At 47.0% G+C, this 25084-nt stretch overlaps 1 protein-coding gene across 2 annotated transcripts; it reads right to left on the bottom strand.

Annotated features, from left to right (window-relative positions):
* Nucleotides 1-1843: 1843 nt before the first annotated feature.
* On the bottom strand, nucleotides 1844-25084 carry CTCFL (CCCTC-binding factor like). 2 transcript variants are annotated; one of them, XM_055342826.1, is made up of 9 exons: nucleotides 24545-25084; nucleotides 23874-24099; nucleotides 19105-19275; nucleotides 18663-18796; nucleotides 15963-16083; nucleotides 14966-15115; nucleotides 12931-13091; nucleotides 9584-9766; nucleotides 1844-2712 (listed from the first exon to the last, which is right to left on the bottom strand). In XM_055342826.1, the coding sequence occupies exons 1-9, from the start codon at nucleotides 25082-25084 to the stop codon at nucleotides 2575-2577; spliced, it is 1824 nt and encodes a 607-aa protein (XP_055198801.1). In that variant the 3' UTR covers nucleotides 1844-2574. The 2 variants fall into 2 exon arrangements, with proteins under 2 accessions (XP_055198801.1, XP_055198810.1); XM_055342835.1 differs by having other exon boundaries at nucleotides 23874-24084.

The following is a 25084-nucleotide window of genomic DNA, read 5'->3' as shown; positions in this document are numbered from 1 at the left end:
TCTGGATCCCGTTATGGTGGTTGGAAGATTTGAGGTGGATCGCACCTGTTTATTATCTTCTCCAATAAAGGGCTGTGTTCATTATTTGCTTGTTTGTTTTAGTGGGAATGATGAACCCTGCTAACGCCAGGCCTGGTGTGGACTCGAGGTCCAGGCCCACCTTGGATGGGAGCTCAGTGTGGGCGGAGCTGGCACTTACTGAAGAATCAGATAAATGTGACGCCAAGCACCAGGTGGGGATGTGCAAAGCAGAGGCACAGCCTTAGGGTGTATGTGAGATGGGGCTGACCGGTTCAGGGGTCAGAGCTGAGATCTCTGGGATCCAGAGGTGAGATCCTGGGGATCTGTGGGTGAGTCAGCAGGAATTCCAGGCAAAGATAAGGGTGAATCTCACCTGGCTGGGACGGGTGGGATGCCGCTAGCCATGTCCAAGGTCCCAGTCCTCAGAGCCCTGGGTGCACAGGGAAGGTGTTCAGGTGGTGGGTAGCAGGGACAGAGGGGAGAGGTGCTGAGATGGGGTCCTGGGCTTTGGGGAGACAGGGTGGATCCCGTCCCATGTCTGTGGCCTTGAGAAGTGGGCGAGGGTGCTGCCAGTGTGTCACATCTTCAAACACCAGCATGGATCAGGGTGGCGGGAGAGAATGAGGCTGAGGGTTGGAGCGAAGGAGAGAGGTGTCAAGACTTCAGTTGTAAATGGACTGAGATTGAGAGAGCGGAGAGGGGACACTCACCAGGCAGCGGGACACTCGCTCCCAGCCTGTGGGGGATGCCTGGGGGCTGCAGTCCCAGATCACCAGGGACCTGCCACGGAGAAGGTGAGGGTCACCCAGGCAGGTATGGAAGTGGGTGCAGGTGTGGACACGGGGTCAGGTGTGGCAGTGGTTACAGGTGTGGAGGTGGTGCCGCTGTGGATGCAAGGTGAGGTGAGAACAGCTGTGGGTAGGACAGGACAAGGTGAGGTGGCTGGGGAAGCCAGTGAAAACACCAGGAGGCTGGATGCATGCTGGGCAAGTGAGAGGGCAGAGGGTCAAGAGGGTGACCAGTCCGGGGTGCCACGGCGGCGGAACGTCGTAACAGGGAGCTTCTGGTGAGCTCAGTGGTGTGATGGAGCAGAGTAGACGGAGGGGCCTGGCAGGGGCAGGACTGAGTCCGCCGCGAACATGGTGGCAGTTTCATGGGCCAGGTGAGGTGGGCGTCGTGCAGGGGTTCATCTTTTCTTAGGACACTTGAGTGTGTATAAGGCTGGCGGGCAGGAGAGGCTGGGTGCGGGCCACAGGCAGCAGGAGAGGGAGGGGAAACGTGGGGTTAGGGACAGGAAGGCAGTGCCAGGCAGCGTCACCACGGGCCTCAGACCTCAGACAGGAATGGCAAGGTGGGGGGGAGCTCCTCCATAAAACTATGAAGAGTGGTATTTGATGACATCGTCAATGCAAAGACAAATCGGGTCCAGGCTGGAGTCGTCATTTTTATATGCGTATTGTCATGTTCATTTCTCTTCTGGTTTCACCCCACACCCCGCAGGCCGACCTGTGCCTGGGGATGGGGAAGCCTGGGAGCTGGTGGAGGAAGGTCTGAACAGCTCGTAGTGGCCCGTTCAAGAGAACTCCAAAATATAGGGGATTTAAGAATGAGGATGTCATGCACACATTTTCCATTTGTTTTCGAGGTAACGTCGGTGGTCTCCAATCATGCTTTCCAGTTCTGAGACTCTCATATGACAGGAATGGAAAACACAGCACAATGCCTGCCTGAGAGTTAGGTCTGTCCCCTCGTGGCGCAGAACCTTTCACAGGGCAGTGGGGATGCAGGCTTTTTGCTCTAACCTGGGAACCCACATCTGCCCCCCCCCGAGGCCGAGGATAAAGACTGTGATGCCCATAGCGGCCCCCAAAGAGATATGTCCACATCCTAACCCCGTAACACCTGTGAACGTAACTTCCTGTGGAATAAGGATCTTTGAATACATATAATTAGGTTAAGGATCTCAAGATGAGACATCCTGGATCTTGCAGGCACTACGTCCAGGGACAAGTGTCCTTGGAAAGAAGAGGAGAGACAGAACAGGGAGGGAGGCTCGGGTGATGTGTCCACAAGCCAAGAGATGCTTGGAGCCACCAGAAGCTGGAAGAGGCAGGAGGGCATCTCCCCAAAACCTTCAGAGGGAGGTTTGACACCTGATGTAGGACGTCGGGGCCCCAGAACTAAGAGGGAGTGGCCACTGTTGCAGCAGCCCCAGGACACGCACATGGTACCGGGCGCAGGCAACAGTCCATGGGCTTCCAGAGGGGGCAGCCTTCAGCCTTGCTAGACCCTCCCACCAGGACCGCCCCCATCCCATGATGGGGGGTGTGGACGCCCCCTGGGGCTCTCGGCAGTTCTGGGAGGTGCAGAAGCAATCGCCCCCGCCATGCCAGTGCCCCGAGGTGGCAGGGGGCAGCAACAGAGCGGGGCCCAGGCCCAGGCACCTGTCGGGGCCCCGCACTTCGGGTTTCTGGGTGGGTGCCCTGCGCAGTAACACTCAGCACCCGGGGGGAGACACGGGTAAAATCACTCTCAAATTAAAATGTAGTTTGTTTAAAATGAGTTACCGTCTTTCTTTACTGCCGCCTCTTTCGGGACGGCCGGCTTGGTCTTCATCCTTCCTGTTTTCCCCGAGGCAGCCGGCTTCCCTGGCCCCGCACTGCACTTCGCCAAGTGTCTCTGCATATTACTCTGTCGGAGAAATGACACAGAGCACGCGGTGGAGTCAGCAGCACCGATGGAATGTCATTTAGAACCCCACGGGGAAAGGCCCGGGCGCAGGAAAGCAGGGGACGTGGGCCTGGTATATTCTTTCTTTTTCTTTCTTTTTGATTCTTATTTATTTTAGATCGAGAGAGAAAGAGAGAGGAAGAATGCTCCCGACAGCGAGGAGAGGAGCAGAGAGAGGGACAAGCAGGCTCCCCGCTGAGTATGGAGCCCAATGCTGGGCTCAATCTCATGCCCCTGAGATCATGACCTGAAGTCAGGAGTTGAACACTTAACTGACTGAACCCCCAGGGGCCCCATGCCTGGTATATTCTTATACAAAAAACATGGCTTTTTATTTTTAAAAATTTTTGAATTTATCTGAGAGAGAAAGAGAGGGGGCTGAGCAGAAAGAGAGTGGGCTGAGCAGAAAGAGTGGGCCAACGCGGGGCTCGAACCCAGGACCCCGGGATCATGACCAGAGCCAAAGGCAGATGCTCAACCACTGAGCCACCCAGGTGCCCCCAAAAGGTAGCTTTTTAAAAAGGGGGGCCCCTCTGTTGTGTTTAGGTCTAGCCAAAAGTGAGCTTATTTTGAATATATATATGTTATTTTTTTTATCATAAAAGTCAACGAAAAGACAACATTTATTCTTCTAGAATGCATCTACTTTCCAAAGTGAGGCTTGATATTGAACCAGAAATTCAACAGATTGTCAATTTTAAGAAAATCAATAATATACCGTATGAATTTTCCTGCCCTGCCAGCCTGCCAGCTTCTCTCCTGACCTACCATGCATGGGGTTACTGACGGGATATTCAATATTCTGAATTTAACAGCAAAGTCAGAGGTTCCCTGGTCAAGCCTATTAACAACGCATTCTTACATAGGAACACTTGGGATGATTTAAATGAAGCTAGAAATGTTTCACCATTTGGAAAATTCAGATGATACAGTGAGAAAGTGGTGATGTGTCATTCAATTTGCTGAAGATAGAAGGTCTCCCACCTAACTTCCACTCTGGCTCCAGTGTGATGCTCTGTGGGCCTGTCCTGGTTCATGGGAAGAAGCGGAAGGATTCGCATGAAAGTGGAGGGGAGGATGTTGTAAGTTATTGAAACTTGTTCCATTTTGGGTTGGCAAACAATGGCCCAGGGGTCAAATCCAGCCGGCCAATGATTTTGAGAAACAAGTCTTCTGGAACGCTGCTGTGTCTGTACATTTAGGAACTGTCTATGCCTGCTTTTGTGCTACAACATCATGCTTGAGTAGTTGGGTCAGAAACAGGTCTGTGAAGCTGAAAATATTACTACCTGGCCCTATAAGGAAGAAAATTTGCCAACCCCTGATTATGCACAAACTAAACCTTTCGGGGCCAAGAATTCCTTGGAGGATAGGATGATCGCAGTGGCTCCTTCCAGCAAACCACAGACTCGTGCACACGGACACATAATCTCCCTCCAAATTCACAGAGCTCATGGCTAATGACTCCGGACGTCGGCTTTGGGTTAATAAACAAACACCCCCCCCCCGCCCACACACACATCCAGCCTTTAAAAAGTAAGTGTGCTAAGATCTTAAGTAACTGATACGACATTTAGGTTGTTTGGGGTGCAGGAGCAGAGCTGTATGACAGACATGTGTGTCGGAGGGACGCTTCTCAAGAGAGGAGGGACCCAGCACTCGGAATCCCGAGCAGGAGTCCTCACCAGGGAGGAAGGACGGCCCGACGACCTGGTATGGAGACGCACTTGACTACTGTGTGTTAAAGAATGGGAGTTTGTGAATGATGCGCTTTCTAAGAATTTAAATTGGATTCAAGTATCCAGAAGAAGGGCACGTATTTCTCTATTTTTCAAGGCTTCGTATTTTGGGGCAGTTTCAGGTTCAGAGCATAATCGGGAGGGAGGGAGGGACTTCCCTTGTGCCCCCCGCCCCTCCCGCCCCTGCCACGCACAGCCTCCCCCATCATCACATCCCCACCAGAACAGGGAGCACTTTTGTCACATTTGATGAACCGACGTGAACACATCACGATCACGAGCGCTCCTGCTGCTCCGCATCCTGGCCAACATCCGGTGTCATCAGCGCTCTGGATTTTGGCCATTTTTGCTAGGTGTGTGGTGGCGTCTCGTTTTACTTGCATTTCCCTGCTGGTGTACCATGTGGGGCATCCTTTCGTGTGCTTATTGGCCGCCTGGACCTCTTCTCTGGTGCGGGGTCTGTAAAAGTCCCGAGCCCATTTTGGCATCGGGTTACGTGTATGTGTTTTCTTAGGATTGCCTTGTAAGGGTGTGTCTTCTGGACGACCGTCCTGTACCAGGGGGGACCTCCGTGTGTCTTTTCTCCCTGTCTGTACCTTGCCTTCTCAGGTCAGAAGCTGTGCATTTTGGCGAAGGCCAGCTTGTCAATGATTTCTATAGAACTTTGTTCTCCTCCCTCACTACTCTGTTGGCTATGCTGGGTTTTTTGTGTCTCCATGTAAACTCTAAAATCATTCTCTCGGTATTGGCAAAATCGTGTGCTGAGATTTTTTTAAAAGATTGATTTATGGGGGGGGCATGGGAGGGGTTGGGGGAGGGAGAGAGCTGCTCCAGCAGACTTCCCGCTGAGCACAGATTCCCATGACCCTGAGATCACGACGTGAGCAGAAATCAAGACCCAGTCACTCCCCCGCCTGAGCCACCCAGGCGCCCCCAACGTGCTGAGATTTTGATAGGAATCGCCCTGAATCTATAGACCCAGTTGTAAAGGAGTGACACCTCGACATTATTTTCTTACCCATAAACATGGACTTTTTCTCCATTTATCCAGGTTTTCTTTGATTCCATTCACCAGGGCATCTTTCATTTCCATTGTAGTAATTTTTTTGTGGTTCTTTCACAGGATTTCCATCTCTGCTGATGTCTGTTCTCGCGTGCCATCTGCTGTAGTCATTAGCACCCTTAGCACGTTAATCAGTTTTTTTTTTAATTTTAAGATTTTATTTATTTATTCATGAGAGACACTGAGAGAGAGGCAGAGACACAGGCAGAGGCAGAAGCAGGGCCCATGCTGGGAGCCTGATGTGGGACTCGATCCCGGGAATCCAGGATCACACCCTGGGCCGAAGGCAGGTGGCAAACCGCTGAGCCACTCAGGGATCCCCAATCAGGGTTGTTTTAAATTCCTGGTCGGACGATCCCAGCGTCCCTGCCACACCTGGTTTTACTGTTCCCTCCCTTCCAATTGTGATTTTGCCTTTTGGTGTGCCAGGTCACGTTTTCCTGGTAGTTGGACCAGACGCAAGCTGCTGTGAACCAGGCTTTGGTTAGTGGAGGGGAGGCGCGGGGAGGGCGTGATCTGTGGGCCGTGGCCTGGTCTCACTGTTTCCGTGAGCCGGGCCTCTGGACTGCAAGCCTCACAAGTGTTTCCCACCTCGGGTGGGACTGGATGGCTCTCGTGGGCTGGAGTTGGGTGTCTTCCTTCCGCCAGGTCTGTTAGGCTCTGATGACACCCCAGTGGGTTAGACTCAGGTGAACTGGTTTCCCCAGTGGGAGACCTTGTTGGGGAGAATGGAGTGTTCTGGGCTGTTTCAGATGGCCTCCTCCCTGTCCCCTGGTGGAAGGAAGCAGGAGGGATCCTTCTTCAGACACCTTGGGAACCTGGTCGAGCTCCTGGTGGTAAAACTCACAGTACTGCGGGGGCCCCTCTGACTGGGCCCCGTTTTAACTCTCACACTTGTCCACCTGAGCCTCCAGGAAGTCCTCAATTCCGCTCAGGTTTCCCGCCCCGGCGCTGGCCCCCTGGAGGCCTCCGCCCACTGAGTGTCTGCCCTGGGCAGCCGTGACTCTGTGTCCACCTGTCTCCGTTCTTAGGGGCAGTGGTTGGCCCTGTGTCCTCTCCTCTCCCACAGATCCTAGAAGAGTTGATTTCTCAATCTATTCAGGTTTTTACTTGCTCTTAGGACAGACTGGAGACTTCCAAGTGGAACTGGAAACGGGTTCTTTTTTTTTTTTAACAGCTTCATTGAGACTGAATTTGAAAACTATATAATGCGTCCATGTAAACTGGATAATTCTGTGGTTTATTCACAGAGTCGTAAAACTACCACCACAATCAATTTTCGAACATTTCAAAAAGAAATCCTATTTCTTTTCGCGGCAATCCTATTTCACGGCACTCTCCGTGTTCTCCTCCCCCAGCCCCTGGTAACCGCTAAGCTACTTTCTGCCTCTATGGACACTCTGGACATTTCCTAGAAAGGGAATCATATATGACTTCTTTTAAGGTTCACCACGCTGTTGAATGTACCTGTACCTCATTCCTTTTAATGGCAGAGTGACATTTCGTTGTATGGACACACAATGTTTTATCTGTTTATCAGCTGACGAACATCCGGGTAGTTTCTACTTTTTGGTGTTGTTATGAATAAGGCTGCTATGAAAACTTACATACAAGTTTTCGTGTGGTCCTGTGTTTTCAGTTCTTTGACTATATGCCTAGGAGAGGAATTGCTGGATCGTACGCCTACGGTATGTGCCACTTTCCGAAAACCAGCCAGACTGTCTTCCAAGGTGGCATCACCATTTTAAAATCCAACTGGCGATGTTAGGGGGCTCCGATTTTTCCACATATTTTGTTACCTGTCTTCTTTGATTGTAGCCACCCTCATGGCTGGCCCTAGGTGTTATTTTTTTTTTAAAGATTTTATTTATTTATTGACAGAGAGAGAGAGGCAGAGACACAGGCAGAGGGAGAAGCAGGCTCCATGCAGGGAGCCCGATGTGGGACTCGATCCCGGGTCTCCAGGATCACACCCCAGGCTGCAGGCCGCACCAAACTGCTGCGCCACCAGGGCTGCCCGGCCCTGGGTGTTCTTGCCATGATTCCATTTTGCATCTTCTCCTCAGCAATGAAGGATGCTAAGCACCTTTTCATGTGTTTACAGGCCATCTGTATGTCTTGTTTGAAGAAATGTCTATTTAGATCCTTTGCCCATTTTTCATTGGATATTTATCTTTTTATCATGAAGTTGTCAGAAGTTTTATATATAGCTCACCTCATTTTACTGTACTCTGCTCTCCTGCACTTTGTAAGTATTGCATTTTTTTTTTTTTTACAAATTGAAGGTCTATAGCAATCTTGCATCGAGCAAGTCTACTGATGCTGTTTCCAGAAAAGCTTACACAATGTCTCTGCATCACACTTTGATAATTCTTGCAATATTTCAAACTTTTTCATTATTATTATATTTGTTACGGTGATTTGTGATCAGAGATTACAACTTCCTAAAAGCTCAAATGATGCTTAGCATTTTTTAGTTATAAGGTAATTTTAAATTATATACTTGTTTTTAAGACATAACGCGACTGCACACTTAATAGACTAGAGCATAGTGTAAACGTAACTTTTACATGCACTGAGAAACCAAAACGTTCCTCTGACTCACTTTATTGCAACATGTGCTTTACGGTAGAACTAAGGTGCAAGTATTTCCAAGGTATGCCTGTATTCTAGATGCAAGTCGAAACACACTTTCGTGAACGCAGGAAAAAGTTTCAAAACTACTGATTGGATGTTCCGAGGGATTCTCTGAGGTGGATTCATTCTTTTTCTCCGTTTTCTGGCTCTTCACACCCAAGGGCAGGTTCTTGGCCATGTTGACTCTTTGCAATGTTAACTCAGTAGGAACACGACCGTGTCTGGAGTGTTGCCACTGCTTGTATTTGAGATGGTGAACTTCAGAGTATTGATGCTCCAGGATGACCCCACTACGCGACCCGGAAAAACCACAAAGAGGAAAGATAAAGCGTTCCCCCCAGAAAAAGTGTCACTTTCAGATAATTCAAAACTTGCATAAAGCCAGCAAGGAGCATGGACATCGTCTGGGGAGCATGGACATCGTCTAGGGACCTGGCTCATCATCTGTGGTGGTTTTTCTACAAGTTCTTCCACACGCTTCCTTTAAAAAGGAACCTCGATCCCCAGCCTCTTGAATGTTGGCTGGACCTAGTGATTCGTTCGTAATGAATAGAAGTAAGGGGTCACTTTTAAAACCAGGTGACAAAAGGCACAGCGGCTTCCCCCTCGCTCTGTCTCACTTGCTCTGGCTCATGAGGACACTGGAGCAGCCCAACAGAGAAGTCTATGTGGTGAGAATATGGCCAACAGCCATGGGAGGGGGCGTCATCTTGGGACTGGAGCCCCCACCCCCACCAGGCCTGGGGTGATGCAGCCCCCAGTGGACAACATGTGGACTGTAACCTCGTGAGACAGCGGGCCAGACTCACTCAGCTAAGTCCCTCCCAAATTCTTGCCCGAGAAAAAAAATGTGTGCTAATAAATGTTTAAGTTACTACGTTTTGAGGTCGTTTTGTTATATAGCAGTAGAGAACTAATACGGCGCCTAAAAAAAAAAAAAATAACACAGAAGACTAAACGTATTTCTTAGCAGAGTTCCAACAACGCTGTTCTAAGAACATCTCTGAGATGTTCCGAAAATTGCATTCTCTCTGTGAAGCAGCCTAAATCTAATTCACAGGAACAATGTTTTAAAATGTTACACTCAGAGCAGGGGTTCTTGCAGATTCTGGGGAATATGAGAATTCCCTAAAACTGTTTGCGAGGTTTTGTTTGTAGAGTCGTCTTTTTTTTTTTTTTTTTTTTTTCACGGAAGGAGAGACCACACTTTCATAAGATTTTCAAGAGCTTTGTGACTCCAAAAAACTAATAAGCACTTCCCTGAGGCAGGGTAGATGCCATCTTCGGCCCCGGCAAGTTTCTATAATTGGGTTTGAACTCCCTGAGTGTGTCAGCGCCTGTGAAGCAGAGGAACCTCTTGGAGGAGGATTTCCTGTGACTTAAGTAAGCTTACCCAGCGGGAGAAGCCTTTGTCACACTTGGGGCATTCGTAGACGGTCGGGATGAAATTTGTATCATGGTATTTCTTGAAGTGCACGTTTAGAAGTTGCTTCTGTCGGAAACATTTATTGCAGGAGAGGCAGGTAAATGGTTTCTCGCCGGTGTGGGTACGTATGTGGACGGTCATATGACGTTCCTGGGAGGGAACACAAGCAGTTTAGCTACTTACGGGGATTTTTTTTTAGTCCTTGACATTTTCTATTATATGCCTTTCCTCCCTCTCCAAAGACGAGTATGTGATTAAGAAAAATGACAGCACATACACTGTCAGCCTGGGGCTGCTACGGTGACAGCAGTCTGGCCAGCTGTGACACAGACTTGCGCACCGTCCCTGCCATCAGGCCACCAGCGGGTCGTGCAGCCCCTCGGGGCATGTGGTGGAATGTTCCTTGGGGAGTGAAATGATAAACCTCTGTCGCTCCAAGAGAGCTCATGGATTTGCAGCCCGACTTCTATAACTATTTGCAACGACCCGAGTTTACGTAGGGCAGATAGAACCTGCACACTTAAAATCTAATGTCAGAGGGGCACTGGGGTGGCTTGGTTAACATCCGACTCTTGGTTTCAGCTCAGGTCATGATCTCGGGGTCGTGGGATCCAGCCCTGCATTAGGCTCCCTGCTCAGTGGGGAGTCTCCTGCTGCCCCTCATCCTGCTCACGCTCTCTCTCTTTCTTGAATAAATACATCTTTTTTTTTGAATAAATACATCTTTAAAAACTTTTTAAACAAATCCAATGTCAGAGTTTCAATTCAGTGGCTATTTGGAGCTGGAAGTATATTAAGCATTTAAACATTTCACCTCCTGCTTCCTGATAAATATTAGGACGCATCTTAATATCTTTTTAAAAGCTTAAAAGTGATAACACTGTTCTTAGCGAAGAAATAACCAGAAATTGTAACTAATATTTACGTGAGTTAATAATTTAGAAAAAGCCAGGTGCAGATATATATACATAAAGTCAAGCAAAAGTACTAATTTTATCTGTTTTACTTAAATGTTATGATCACACAAGGGAGACACACGCTCATGTCGACATCACTGTTCGCAGCGGAACCGACCGTGATTCTCCAAGGCTCTCTCTCAAGGGCACCCTCTTCCCCAAACACCTGTCCTCTCTCTCCCTCCTTCCAGGACAGCATGGTGCCCCGTGGGACCGTGATGAACTCATACCGGGGAGGTATGAGCCACACTGTCCTGGGAGGAGGGGGAGAGGACAGGCGTGGTGGGGGGGAAGAAGGTTCTTTCTGTATTCCATCACATTAAAAATCCCCTGATCTGATACTTTGCATGAATCTTTTACCCACACGTGATTTTGTGATATAAGAGACTGATCAGTCATTTGGCAAACATCAGTTTACTGAGTTATGGAGAGCTTCTAAATGCTGACACATTTCATAACGCTCTATTAAAAAAAAAACATGCTTTCTTAAAATCACTCCAATCTCATTAAAAAAGCCTTAAAGTGTTAAAAGCTGTTGAACTCATGGTGGTGGCTACACAAATTTCTAATTGTTAGTTTTCTCTTGACAGCTGAAATCATATCCTCGGCAACACATTTTCCTCGAAGTGATGGACTCGCTGTATTTATTTTCAAGAAAAAGGCACAGAGTCCTGCCAAATGTCTCAGACTGAAGCAGTGGAGTCCATCACTTGCATTTTCAAGTGAAAACAGTGGTTAGTGAAAGAGTGGCTAGTTGAGCTGGCAACTCCAACTCCGCCACTTGAGCTTCCCTCCAGACAACTGCTGCGCTCCGGAAGATGGTGGAGCGCTTCATCGTTACAAGTATTCAGGGTCAAGACTGAATGTAGCTGGTAATTGTTCCTGCCTCAACAAGGACATTCTTTTTCTTTTTTTTTTTTTTCCATTCAGAGGCGGAGAGAGAGAACAGGCAGAGACACAGGCAGAGGGAGAAGCAGGCTCCATGCAGGGAGCCCGATGTGGAACTTGATCCCGGGTCTCCAGGATCACACCCCAGGCTGCAGGCGGCGCTAAACCGCTGCGCCACCGGGGCTGCCCAACAAGGACATTCTTAAATAAAACTGCCTTTTATCTTTGGTCCAGCACAGGATGGCGAGAAGAACACAGCTTAGTCCTGCCTGGTGTCTCTGCTCTGCTTTGTTCTGAGGCGCCTCTGCTGCTTTGGCACCATCACGGCCCATGTCAACATAGTGAAAAGGGCAAATAATGCCCTGGTGTTAATTCATTAGCTAAAGATAACTTTGATCTTAGGGCCCTGACTGGTTTCAAGGACATGCAGAGGTCTGTAAGCCATACTTTCTTTTAAAAAATATTTTATTTAATTATTTTAGAGAGGAAGAGAGAGAGTGTGATGCACATGTGGATGGAGGGGCAGAGGGAGAGGGGAAATCCTGAAGCCAACTCCTCGCTGAGTATGGAGCCTGACACGGGGCTCGACCTCAGGACTCTTAAGATCATGACCTGAGGGATCCCTGGGTGGCGCAGCGGTTTGGCGCCTGCCTTTGGCCCAGGGCGCGATCCTGGAGATCCAGGATCGAATCCCATGTCGGGCTCCCGGTGCATGAAGCCTGCTTCTCCCTCTGCCTCTGTCTCTGCCTCTCTCTCTCTCTCTCTGTGACTATCATAAATAAATAAATTAAAAAAAAAAAAAGATCATGACCTGAGCTTAAGCCAAAAGTCAGACGCTTAATCAACTGAGCCACCCAGGTGCCCCTGTAAACTACACTTTTAGGAACCGTAGCTTTGAAATATTGGCCCCAGACTGCTTTCTGGTTATTCTGAATACACTCTTTCAGGAAAGCATGACTTTTATCAGTACTTTCTTTCTTTCTTCTCTTTCTTTCTTTCTTTCTTTCTTTCTTTCTTTCTTTCTTTCTCTTTCTCTTTCTTTCTTTTCTTTCTTTCTTTCTTTCTTTCTTTCTTTCTTTCTTTCTTTCTTTTCCTTTCTCTTTCCTCCCTTTTCCCTTCCCTTTTTCCTTTCCTTTCCTTTCCTTTCCTTTCCTTTCCTTTCCTTTCCTTTCCTTTCCTTTCCTTTCCTTTCCTTTCCTTTCCTTTCTCTATTTATTCATGAGAGACACACAGAGAGAGGCAGAGACACAGGCAGAGAGAGAAGCAGGCTCCTGTGGGGAGCCTAATGTAGGACTTGATCCCGGGACTCTGGGATCACGCCTGAGCCAAAGGCAGACACTCAACCACTGAGCCATCCGGGCGCCCCTTTTTTTCAGTATTTTCAAAGTGACAGAGAATCCCCTTCCAACCACCCCTGCTTCCGTATACCACTGCCTTCCTCCATCTCCCAAACCCCCTGAAATGTAGTACCTGCTTGCAGGCATAACTGCAGTGTTCACATTTGAATCTTTTCTCATTTTTATGGGTTTTCTGGTGCTGAATGAGGGCATAGCGTTCATGGAAGACAGAAGAACAGTAGTGGCACTTCATCTCCATGGCTTTGTAAGTATGCAAGTTGCTCAAGTGGACACCTAAAACCAGTGATAGAACGTTAGTCGCTGAGACGGTATTATTTCTCTCCCGGGCCCTCTGTGTCAAGGCTTCTCCATCTCAGCACTATTAGCACTTGGAGCTGATTTCTTCTGGGGTGGGCTGTCCTGTGCCCTGGAGAAGTGTAGCGGCATCCCTGGCTTCCACCCACTAGATACCAGCAGCATCCTTTCCTCCCCAGCTGTGACAACCAGAATGCCTCCAGATAGTGCCAACTGTCTCCTAGGGAATGAAACCATTCCCTGCTGGGTGCTGCTCAAAATGTACCTCACGCTGACAACTCAACCGAATCCCCTTTCACTACAGAGTGAGACGGCATTGAAGGTGGGGCATGTTGCATATTGGACCTAACGTGTTCATTTAATGAAGTGCCCTGAGAGCTTTATCACGGTGTGGGCAGGTCTTTAGGATGATGTTAAGGTGATTTTGCATAACAGAGCTATAACGTCTCTATTTTTACTTGAAAAAAATTCCAGATGTTCTGTTAGAAGTCAGTGCCCTGTTTGTTTTTCCTGTGTTGTAACTGACCTAGGACCCGTCGTAAGGTCTGATGGGACATGCTCTAGAATAATTCCTGCCGAACTGAGTCTAACGCATGGTGGTTTGTGGTCCTTTGTGTAAAAGGCCACACCCCAGTGGATGACTGGAGGAGGTACACCCTAGACATGCTGACTCAGTCACAGAGGAGCCTGATTTCTCCCATTGTGGCAGGAAAGAAGACCTTGCTGGTTCACAAAGCATCATACGGGGTATGCGGAGTGGGCTGCCTACCAGGGTGAGGTGTAACCTCCATCACTTTGTCCTGTTGTCAAAGTCTTGTTTCCTTTTTGGGCAACAGGCCTGTGGCCCTTGGGTCCTACAAGGTCCCACTGGGCTATGTTTTCTGGCATGCAGGCAACTACAGGAACATTGACAGAACATTCCAGGTTAAAAAAAATGTTAAGGCTTCATCAAACACCCTCACTCTTTCAGAAATGTTCTCAAAATGACGCACCTTGTCACCAGGCTTTCTCCGGGCAAATTGGTGACTTGTATTTGGGCCACTGCATTCTGAGCATCACGCGTTCCACACTTTGGAAAGAGATATAAGATCATGGAACATGGGAGGTCCGGGAAACCCCCAAACCAAGAGGCTCATTCATTCATGGTTGCTGCCACTGCTAGATCCTGCCTGGCTTTCCTGGAGGGCAGGATAAAACCCCAAACTCCTAAATCTGCCCTTCAGAGTCACTCACAGTTAGTTCCATTCTTGCTCTGTGGTGTGGCGTGCCATTAAGAGGGCGTATGATGTCACTGCAAGGATTTCAGGCCAGAGGCTGGCCTCTTTTATTCAGGTGAGTTCCTTAAGGGGAGGGCTGTTTTGGTGCTTCTTTTTTTTGTAACCTCAGCTCCCTGAACTCTTTAGCAAGAGTCTAAGGAAGGTTTGCAGTGATAACTGATGAGAAGATTCTTAGTGTCGGAACTACTACCTGGCACCCGGGCACCTCCTAGCTTGCCTTGAGGCAGCTCACTCTGTGTCTCTAAGCCCCTCATCATCAGTAAAAATGGGCCTGGTACAGAATAAACCAGTATCTGTGGACGCGTTTTAGGAGCTGAACTACCTGTGTGATTGCTCAGCAGGTGCACCCAGAACTGAGCGGCTCCGAAAACAAGGCACGAGACGGCACTTCTGCAATCTGGCCACTAGATGGGGCCACAGGACCTCTGGAAAAACCCACCCTTTCCTGTTGCTGGTCCCGCAGGCCAGCTGCTTCCTGGTCACCAGCCCCGGGATCCACAGGTTTCCAGGCTGTGCCCCGCCCCGAGAGACAACAGATACCGTAATTAAAAGAAGTTCATTAAGCCAGACACTCACGCAGGTCACTCTTCCTGGCGATGATGGTGTCACAGTGCGGACACTGGTATTTGGGGACATTCTCGCTGTGCTTCTGTAGAATGTGTATTTTCATGGTGCCACTCTGGGTGAAGCGTGCGTGGCACACGTGGCATTCGTAGGGCTTCTCCCCTGTGACACGGATGAACAAAAGTGACCCTCTGCACGGTGGCTGCGCCCAGCCAGCCCTGATCCTCTCCAAAGGTCATGAGAGCCGAAAGCTTTTCTTTTATTCCCAGGGTCCTTTCTCAGTGCCTTCCCTGTACACTTAGCTCCATAATTAGTGCCAGATGCCTACATCAAGCCCAGACACCGTGACAGCAGGTACAGCCGTGTGGACAGTCGTCCAAACAGGCAGCTCCCCGAACATCTCATGGCTACTGCTCTGTTAGCTACCCAGTTCCCTGGTATAAAGAACCAAGACACACACCTTATAACAAATAAGTCCTGGGGATGAACAGCACAGCACGGGGAATGTGGTCAATAGTACCGTAATCGTGTGGTTAGGTGTCACCTCGTATGGTGGCAGAAGGTGACTTATCACGGCGAGCATCGCGTCAAGTATGTGACAATACCGTCACCATGTGGTACCCCTGAAGCTAGTGTCTATGTCAGCTTCAGGGCCACTAAAAATAAATAAAAAGTAAAGTAAATGCATCACGAAAGCAGCACGCTTTACGTCTTGCCTTGCAATTGGAGGTCCCGTGAAGCAGGTGACTTTTAAAACCCCGACAACCCTACAGAGGCAAACACGTGGCAGCGTTCCACCTCTCCCCGTGGGGTCACAGCCCGGCATTCACGTGGGCTCCCCCAGTGCTAAGTACATGCAAAGGTGCAGAGCCAAATCCCCACCTCGGAAATGATGGAGAAACGCGCTTCGACATCGGAGCTTTAACTGTGCTGCGAGGAACCTTCTGCATGACTCGCTTGAACCTGGGGGAGCCTGTGCTGCCGTCGCAGGGCCTGGGGCGTGCGTTACCTGAGTGCGTCCTCATGTGGCGCTTCAGCTTGTAGGTGTCCTTGCTGGCGTAGCTGCACAGGAGGCACTGGAAGGGACGCTCCCCGGTGTGCGAGCGGATGTGGCGCTTCAGCTTACTCGCCTGGCGGACAAATGAAGGGCATTGAGGGCCATCGGCACTTAAAAGTCCTAAGAGCCTTCCATTAATCAGCGTGATCAAAGATCTGGAAATTGGTCAGATGTTAACGTCAGGGCGGATTTCACACACCGAAAACTGGGAACCCGTCATTACTTTTTATTTTCCGCGGTGGATGTTGTTCTTCATTTGATGTGCGCGTATAAGGCCCTTTGTGGATAACGAGCAGTAATTTCGAGAGACTCTCAGACTCATCTTCCCTTTACAAAGGGAGAATTGAGGTCTAGCCGCTCGGAGCCGTACACGCGCTGATTTTCATTTCCAAGGCAACATACATTCGATAGTGCAAAGTTGGGATCACGCAGCAGCACGCGGAGGCCAGACTTCTGTTCTCATAAATAAAGCCGGGGCCTTGAAACGGCGGGTCTTTAATGGACCAGCATCCTTAAGAGGTGCTTCAGAGTTCTGTGGACCCTAAATGGCCCATGAATGGAGGAAGGCCCTCGCCGTCAACTAAGGACAAGTTCTAGGTGTTAGGGGTTTCCTTAGAAGAAGAAACTTCAAAGTAAAAGGAAGCAAAGTCTAATTTGATTAATTACATATCCCAGGCAATTAATTAAAAGGCAAACCACATATTCCCTCTCGTTTGATCATTTTCTGCCTGCCTGTCTGATCACCTTCTAGAACTTGTTCTTCTTCTGTAAACACTTACAGCAGGCCCTTATCTGCCTGCAGCAGAACACAGGGCAATCAGCCACACTCGGGCGACAGATTACTTCCCTCATCTACTCCATCCATTCAACTTCCTTACTAACTAATCACCCCCTACTTTCCCTAATACCTCCATTCTCCCCAACCTCCCATCCTCTACAACTCCATTCTATATCTTTACCCCTCCCCAACCTCAACTAAAACTCTCCACATTCCTAATATATACATCTCCTCCCCACCCCCTAAAACCCCCAACTCCTCCCCTTATCATCTTCTATTTCTCTCCTTTATATCCTATCATATTAATCCTTTCTCCTTTCCCATTTTATACCCCTAACTTCTATAATATCATAATACTCAACTCACCATATTCTTAACCACACAAAAACACCCCCCCCCAAAAAAAAAAAAAAAAAAAAAAAAAAAAAACAAAAAAACAAAAAAAAAAAAACCCCCCCCCCCCAAAAAAAAAAAAATTTTTCCCCCCCCCCTTTTTTTTTTTTCTTTTTTTTTATTACACACCCCCCCCCTTTTCCTTTTTTTTTAGGGGGAGCTTAGGCTATGTCCCCCTCTTAAAACAGCAACAGGGCAGGGCTTGGAAACTGTACAGAAAGGATGACGGCAGTGGCAGAGGGTCCCTACGCTGAGGCCGACCACCCCTTAGGTTGTGTGCCAGCTGCCCACCCCCCGAGGAGGGTCTCCTCCAACATGCAAGCCAGGCACCAACATGGGGGCCTCTTGGGGCCTAGGATTCTCAGGTGGCTTTGTACTTTGAAACCTTCACTGTGTGTTTCTATCCAGAGCCATCACCTTTAACTCCGAAGACAATTTTTAAAAATAGTAAGAGTGGGAAAAAATTCTTGGAACCCAATCCTGACCCTGTCCGTGAGCTTTCCTCATTTGCGAAATATGGTTGCATCATGACTGAATTTAAACTTCAACCCTCCCCTTTAACTCCGTTTGTGGGAGTGTGCGATTCCTTTCCCAACTGGGCTCGGACTCAGGACCCAGCATGCGTGCTGACGGAGCTGTTCATTGTAGACAAGTGGCTTTGTAAAGTTAAGTGTCGCATTCAGCTGTCATTTTATTTGGGGCGCGGCCGAGCTTGCCTGAAGGTATAAATAAAACGTTGAAATGACCGTGTCACATCATTGACATTTAAGAAAGGTGGTCTTTCTGTAATTAAGGAGGAAATGGGCCCTGTCTGAACCTTCAAGCAAGCTTTGTATCTGACCAGGTGCTGCTGAGGTAAGATCCAAACCTGCAGCAAAAACTCAGATTGGATCTGGGTTCTACGTTAGAGCAAATGCCTTTGGATTTTGTAGAACTGAGTACATTCCATAAAACGCCATACAGAACTTTTTAACACACTTGAGAGTTATTTCTCAAGTAGAAACGATTTTATTTATAATTTGTACACCTTTAAGTGTTGCTTTCGCTAATTGATAATCAAAGAAAAAATCCAATTTTCTTTTCTTCTTTTTCCTTTTTTTTTTTTTTTTTTTTTTTTTTTTAGAGAGAGAGAAAGTAGAAGGGAGAGTGTGTATGTGGGTGGTGGAGAAGAGGGAGGGAGGATCTTAAGCAGACTCCACACCCAGCACAGAGCCTGACACGGGGCTCAATCTCATGACCCCAAGACCATGACCTGAGCGGAAATCCAGAGTCGGATGTTTAACTGACGGAGCCACCCAGGTGCCCCTCCAACTTTCTATGTTAAATTCAGAAACTAGAATGAGTTTTATTTCCTGCATAGATTTTTGTACCAATAATACCTTTAGTAAAACCCACTTTGTAAGAGATTCTATGATGCAACTTAACTTATATGTCAACTTCTTAATAACACCATGAAGCTTTAAGTACAAGAGTGAACTTACTTCGACACTGGCATACTTGCACATGGAACATTTAAAGGGTTTCTCGTGAGTGTGTTTATAACGTCTGTGTCGGACAAGTTCTCCACTGGTGACAAACGCCATATCACAGTCACCACACTTGTAGGGCCTGGTTCCTGTAAAATCCCATATTTATCCTATTAAATGAGACTTAACCACAAGTTTTCCTAGGAATTTATAACCTATAAATGAGCCTCAGTTTCAGAACACTTTAAAAAACTAAGAGGCCCTTTAGAGCATAAGTATCCTAGACATATACAAGAAAAATCTTTTTAACATTTGATGTTTTTAGGCAAAATTGAAGACAAAACTAAAGTCGTTAAACCAAACACATTATTTTGATGTGCGAAGGGGTGGACTCACATTTATGTATAAACTTTAACACTCATCCTTAATGGCAAATATCCTTCTCAGCTGGGCTTACCTGTGTGGGTATTGACATGATTCCGCAGTAGAGTGACGGTGCGGAAAGCTTTCAGGCAAAGGTGGCACATATGGGGCTTTTCAGCCGTGTGAATTTTCATATGACGATTAAAACTTGAAATTCGAGAAGAGGTGTACATGCAGATATCACAGCGGAAGGTTCGTTTTACTTCTGCAGGAAGAAAATACAGAGTTCACATGTTGATAAAAAGCTTCCTTGAGATGTTTAAATTCCACTTCGATACATCAAAGTAACTCAGCACTTCTTTCTTTTTTAGCGTAATGTGGTAACCCAATGAAAGACATTCCATGCAAATGGTACCTGGAAAAGCTGGGGCAGCTCTAGTAATAGATAATAAAACAGATGTAAGACAATAATTGTTACAAGAGACACAGGATGGTTACTCAATCCATCACAAAGGAGAACAATTATAAACATATACGCGCCTAATAACAGAGCTCCAAAATACCTGAAGCAAACAGAACTGAAGGTAGAAAGAGGCACTTCAGTAACAGCAGGAGACTTCAATACTCTACTATTTTTTTAAGAAGATTTATCGATTTATTCCTTCATGAGGGACACACACAGAAAGAGGCAGAGACATAGGCAGAGGAAGAAGCAGGCTTCCCATGGGGAGCCTGATGCGGGACTTGATACTAGGACCCTGGGATCATGATCTGAGCCAAAGGCCGAAGCTCAACCACTGAGCCACCTAGGTGCCCCTCAATACTCTACTTTTAACAATGGAGAGGACAACTAGACAGCAAGGAAACATAAGACTTAATACTATAAGCCAAACAGATACAACAGACATCTACAGAACATTCCACTGAACAACAGCACAATGGACATTCTTCACAGGTGAGTATGTTTTTCTTCAGGAAAAACCATGTGTTAGGCCACAAAACAAATGTTGATAAATTAGGGACAGCTTCGTGGCTCAGTCAGTTGAGCATCTGCCTTTGGCTCAGGTCATGATCCTTTGGGCTCCCTGCTTCTCCCTCTCCCTGCCCCCTGTTCATGCTCTCCTCATCTCTCTTTCTCAAATAAGTAAGTATAAAATCTTTTAAAAAAATGTTGATGAATAAAAAATATGAATAATATGCTCTCTGACCATCATGACATGAAATCAAGAATCAACAACAGAAGGGAATTTGGAAAATTCATAAATACATGGAAATTAAACAACACACTTACAAATGACCAATGGGTCAAAGAAGAAATCACAAAGACATTGTGGAATACTCGAGTTGAATGAAAGTGAAACAACAAAGCTTACTGAGTGTAGCTAAAGTAGTGCTCAGAGGGAAATTTTTAGCTGCAAACAGCTACATTAAAAGAGAAAAAGCCACTGGGTGTTATTCTGTATGTTGGTAAATTGAACACCAATAAAAATTAATTTATAAAAAAAATAAATAAATAAAAGAGAAAAAGCATTTCAGATCAATAACCTAACTTTACATCTAGAGGAACTAGGAAAATAAGAGAAATCTAAACACAAAGCTAGCAGAAGGAAGGAAATCATGAAGACTGGAGTGGACATCAATAAGATTGAAACAGAAAAACAAGAGAACCAATGAAAGCAAAAGTGGTTCTTTTAGAAGATCACCATTGACAAATCTTTACCTAGACTTGTAACCAAGAAACAAAAGAGAAAAGTCAGATGAACAAAATCAGGAAGGGAAGGGAAGTGGGGGACAGTACTACCAACTATAAAGGGTGAAGGAGCTTATAAGAGAAACCTCTGAATAACTTGGAACAAGCCAATAAACCAAATGACCCAGATGAAATGGAAAATTTCTAGAAACACTTAAACTACCAAAACTGGCTCAAGAAGAAATAGAAAATCTGAATAGCCCTATTGTAAATCAAGAGATTGAGTCATGAATCAGAAACTACTCACAAATAAATCCCTAGCTCCAGAAGGCTTCACTGGAGAATTCTTCCAAATGCTTAAAGAACTAACATCGATTCTTTTCAAAGTTCACACACGAAAAAGTAGGACACTTCCTAATTCTGGCCTAATTGGCTGGTATTACTCAGATACTAAAGCCAAAGGAAAACTATGAAGCAACATCCCTTATATATATATATTTTTTTTTTTTGCTTTTTTTTTTCAAGATCCCTTATAGATGGAAAAGTCTCCACTAGAATATTAGCAAACCAAACTCAGGAGCTTATTAAAAAGATTGTGCACCGAGACCAAATAGAACTTATCCCAGGAATGGGAGGGTGGTTCAACATACGAAAACCAATCAGTGCAACACACCCTATTAGCCAAAGGAAGGGGTGGAAAAGCACCATCATCTCAACAGAGTAAAAAAAACGATTCACAAAATCCAGCAGTCTTCACAATGCCACACCCAACAAACTTGAAATGGAAGGTTTATGGGTTGAATTGTGATTCCCAAAGAGATACACTGAAATCCTAAGGGTAAGTATCTGTAATTGGGACCTTACTTGCAAATAGGGTCTTTGCAGATGTCATTAAGTTCAGATGATCATATTGGATGAGAGTGGGTATGACTGGTGCCCTCAGAAGAGGAGAAGAAACACAGGTAGAGACACACAGGGAGGGAGAATTTTATGTGACAACAGAGACAGAGACCAGAGATACATCTGTAAGCCAAAAATGCCATGACTGTGACAAGGCCTGAAGCTAAGAAAAAGCCCAGAATTCATTCCTTCCTAGAGCCTTGCAACACCAGCATCTCAGACTTCCAGCCTTCGGGACTGTGAAAGAACATATTCCTGTTGTCTAAGCCACCCAGTTTGTGGCATTTTGTTGGGGGCGGTGCCAGGAAATGAATACAGGTACCCATTAAAAAAAAAAAAAACAGGCAAAGGATTTCAACAGACCTTTCTCCAAAGACTTACAAATGGCCAATAAGCACATGAAAATATACCATCCTGCAGTTAATTTTTCACCACCTTCCTACATCATTATTAGCATCAGGGAAAAAATGCAAATCAAAATCGCAATGGGATAGCTCTTTATAGCCACCGAGATGGCTCTAATATTTTTTTAATGGGAAATAAGTGCTGTAAGGGCTTGGGGACACTGGAACCCTCCCACATTGCTGGTGGGAGTTTAAGTTGGTGCAGCTGCTGGGGGAAACCGTGAGTTCCTCAAAAAGTCAAATATAGATTGACCACATGACTCGGCAGTTCCAGTCCATTCCTAGGCACACACTCAAAAGAAGAGAAAAGAAGTGTGCAAACAAAAACTTGTACGTGAAGGCTCACAGCAGCATTACTCACACTGAGTAAAATGTAGAAACAGCCCAAATGGTGATGGATGGCTCGGAGCATAAACAAAACCTGCTATATCCACACGACGACTGACCACTCAGGGATGAAGGCATGAAGCTCTGATAAATGCTAAGTGAAGAAATGTGAAGGCCACATTTTATGTGTACGAGTCCATTTAGATGAAGTGTCCAGAAACGACTGCTACGTGGGTACACTTCTCTTTCTCTCTCTTTTTTTTTTTTTAGATTTTACTTATTTGAGAGAGAGAGAGAGAGAGAATGAGCACAAGCAGGGGGTGCAGCAGAGGGAGAGGAAGTAGCAAGCTCTCCTGAGCAGGAAGCCCTAGTCAGGGTTTGATCCCAGGACCCTGGGATCATGACCTGAGCCAAAGGCAGATGCTTCACCAGCATCTGAGGGCGACTCAGATGAGCCCTCCAGACGCCCCATGGGTACACTTTTCTTTGGGGGATGAAAGGAGCCTGGAATTAGTGGGGATGGTTGCACAAAACTGTGAATAGATTAAAAATAAAATGAACTAGGAACTGGGAGTTTGGGGGGTATGTTCTCTCTGATTTAAATATATGAGAAGCATCATATATACGCATATATATTAGAGCAAAGACTGCAAACTCAGCCACCTGAAGCCAGACACCATAAACCTAAATTAATGACTCGAACCACATGTAAGAGCAGTCAGTGGTGGTGTGACTTTCGAAACTGAGTCACCTTCCAGCCCCAGCTACCTGTTGCTGGGAGGAAACAGCTGGGTGTTGCCGGGTGGGACTTTGTACCATGAGCTGGAAACGGACATGGGGCGGGGGGTGAATAGATTTCTAAAGAAGCTAAACAAGTGATTTTTGAGGGTCACCTTCACCCTGTGGCTGCTGTGATGCAATCTCAATTTTAATATGACTTTAATTGAGCTTCACGGTCCTTCCAAACCTGGCCTCATCTCCCTCTTTATGCACCCATCCTCGGGGCTCTCCCGATGCCAGAGAGCTGCCCACCCTCTCTGAGAAGCCACACACTGCCGGGGCTGCCCCCACAGCCACTTCCTGCTGCCTGGAATGGTGATCCCCAGGCTTAATGGCTTCTGAGTCCTCTTCCCTGGCTTCACCTAAGCATCGCCTCCCTGGACGATGCCTCTGCTGCCTTCTGGACTTCACTCCTTCTCCTGGCCCCGAGGCCTTGCTCTGGCCTCCATCAGCCTCGCACCATCCCTCCACCCCAGGGGCTGCAAACCCGGGGCAGATCAGGGGCCCACCTTCCACGTTCCTACACAGCACTTTGTAGGAATGTTTTTCCTCTGTTTTAAAACCCCTTGTGTCTGAGACACAAACTCTTTCAGATTTGACTCACAACACAGGACACTACTTTAAAATTTCTCCCATTTTCTGGCATTTTGAAAGCAACTAAAAGTCAACCACGTAAAATTTCAACCATCATCTCGTTCCCCTAAAGGGAAACAGCAGCCCCCTCATACCCATGGTTGCCTAACGCTAAACGAACTGGCCTACCCTTCGCCTTTTTTTGGATTTTTGTAGAATTGGCTTTTTCAACATGTCCTTGACTGGATGCTGGTTTTTCTTCTTCTTCTTCCACGTTTAAGTTTGAAATGGTCAGAACAATTTCGTCTCTTCCTTCATCTCCCGGCTTCGCCTCCACAAAAAAGAGCTGCTCTCCTGCTTGTGCATTGAATCTTCCTTCAGCTGGCTGCTGGTCCTCCTCCTGACCTTTCTCGAGCTAATGGATAAAAGTGAGTATTCAGACAAATCCTCTACTATTAATGACAATCGACAAGACTCTGCCTTGACGAAATCATAGAATACATAAAGAAAGACAAGAATGAAGGAAGCACAGAAGATCATCTCTTGCACCCAAACACCATAATTATTAAGTAGCCAGGGTTTTGGGAACGAAACTTAACACTGTTCTTTTAAAAACGCAATGCACCTTGCAGCCTTCTGACTGGTATAACTTTTTAGACTCTTGGAAAAGAACATGAGGTCTCCCAAGATTTTCCTAGGGCAGTCTCTTTGCTCTTTACTGTTTACTCTTTATTTTTATTTCAAAGGCCATTTTTAAACCACTTGTTCATACCTAATATCACAAAAGGCAACTAAAAAACAAAAGCAGTCTGAGCTTTTTTTCTCCATGGAAAGGGTCTGTTTATTAAAACCCACCATACCTTGACCAATCTGGTGCTTTCAGCCGGGTTCACCACAAGCTTACTTTCTTCATTGGCCATGGCCACACTGCCCTCCAGAAGGTGCAGCTTCATCACCTCTATCTTCTGCAGGGAGTACACCTCCTCCTGGATGCTAAAGGCCACGCACTGCTGGGAGCCCTCACCCAGCCACAGCAGAGACTGCAGCCCACCGCTGGCCTGCTGCACCATCACCTGCACCCCTTCCTGGTGCTGCGGGGTCAGCCAGCTCATGTCCTGCTGCTCCACATCTTCAGAGAAGTGTACCGTTTGCAGGGTCAGAATGTGCTTCTCGCTCTCCTCCGTGGTGACCGGCAGCTCCTGCTCGGCCTCCAGCACCTTGGCCTGGAGGGGCCCGTAGGGGCACTGGGCTTCCACGGCCCCATCTCTGGGGCTCAGGTGCTCCCTCCCCCTGCACACTCCACCTTCTTCCTCCTCTAACAGGATTTTTTCTGGTATCAGCTCCAGTTCTTTGATTTGGGTAAACTGCTCAGGAAGGACAGAGATCTCAGTCCCCGCCAT

The sequence above is a fragment of the Nyctereutes procyonoides genome, unplaced genomic scaffold, assembly GCF_905146905.1.
Source record: "Nyctereutes procyonoides isolate TBG_1078 unplaced genomic scaffold, NYPRO_anot_genome, whole genome shotgun sequence".
In the NCBI taxonomy this organism is placed as follows: domain Eukaryota; kingdom Metazoa; phylum Chordata; class Mammalia; order Carnivora; family Canidae; genus Nyctereutes; species Nyctereutes procyonoides.
Note: the sequence above shows the minus strand (reverse complement) of the source record. Positions and strands in the feature narration are given on the sequence as shown.

What these genes read in the sequence shown, in the direction of transcription:
- CTCFL (XM_055342826.1), bottom strand. Translation starts at nt 25,084, where the DNA reads ATGGCGGGGACTGAGATCTCTGTCCTTCCTGAGCAGTTTACCCAAATC. An exon ending in AATCCAAAAAAAGGCGAAGG is followed by an intron (nt 19,276 to 23,873) that starts GTAGGCCAGTTC and finishes TTCTTCCTGCAG; the next exon opens with AAGTAAAACGAACCTTCCGC. An exon ending in CCACATGAGGACGCACTCAG is followed by an intron (nt 15,116 to 15,962) that starts GTAACGCACGCC and finishes TCCGTGTCACAG; the next exon opens with GGGAGAAGCCCTACGAATGC.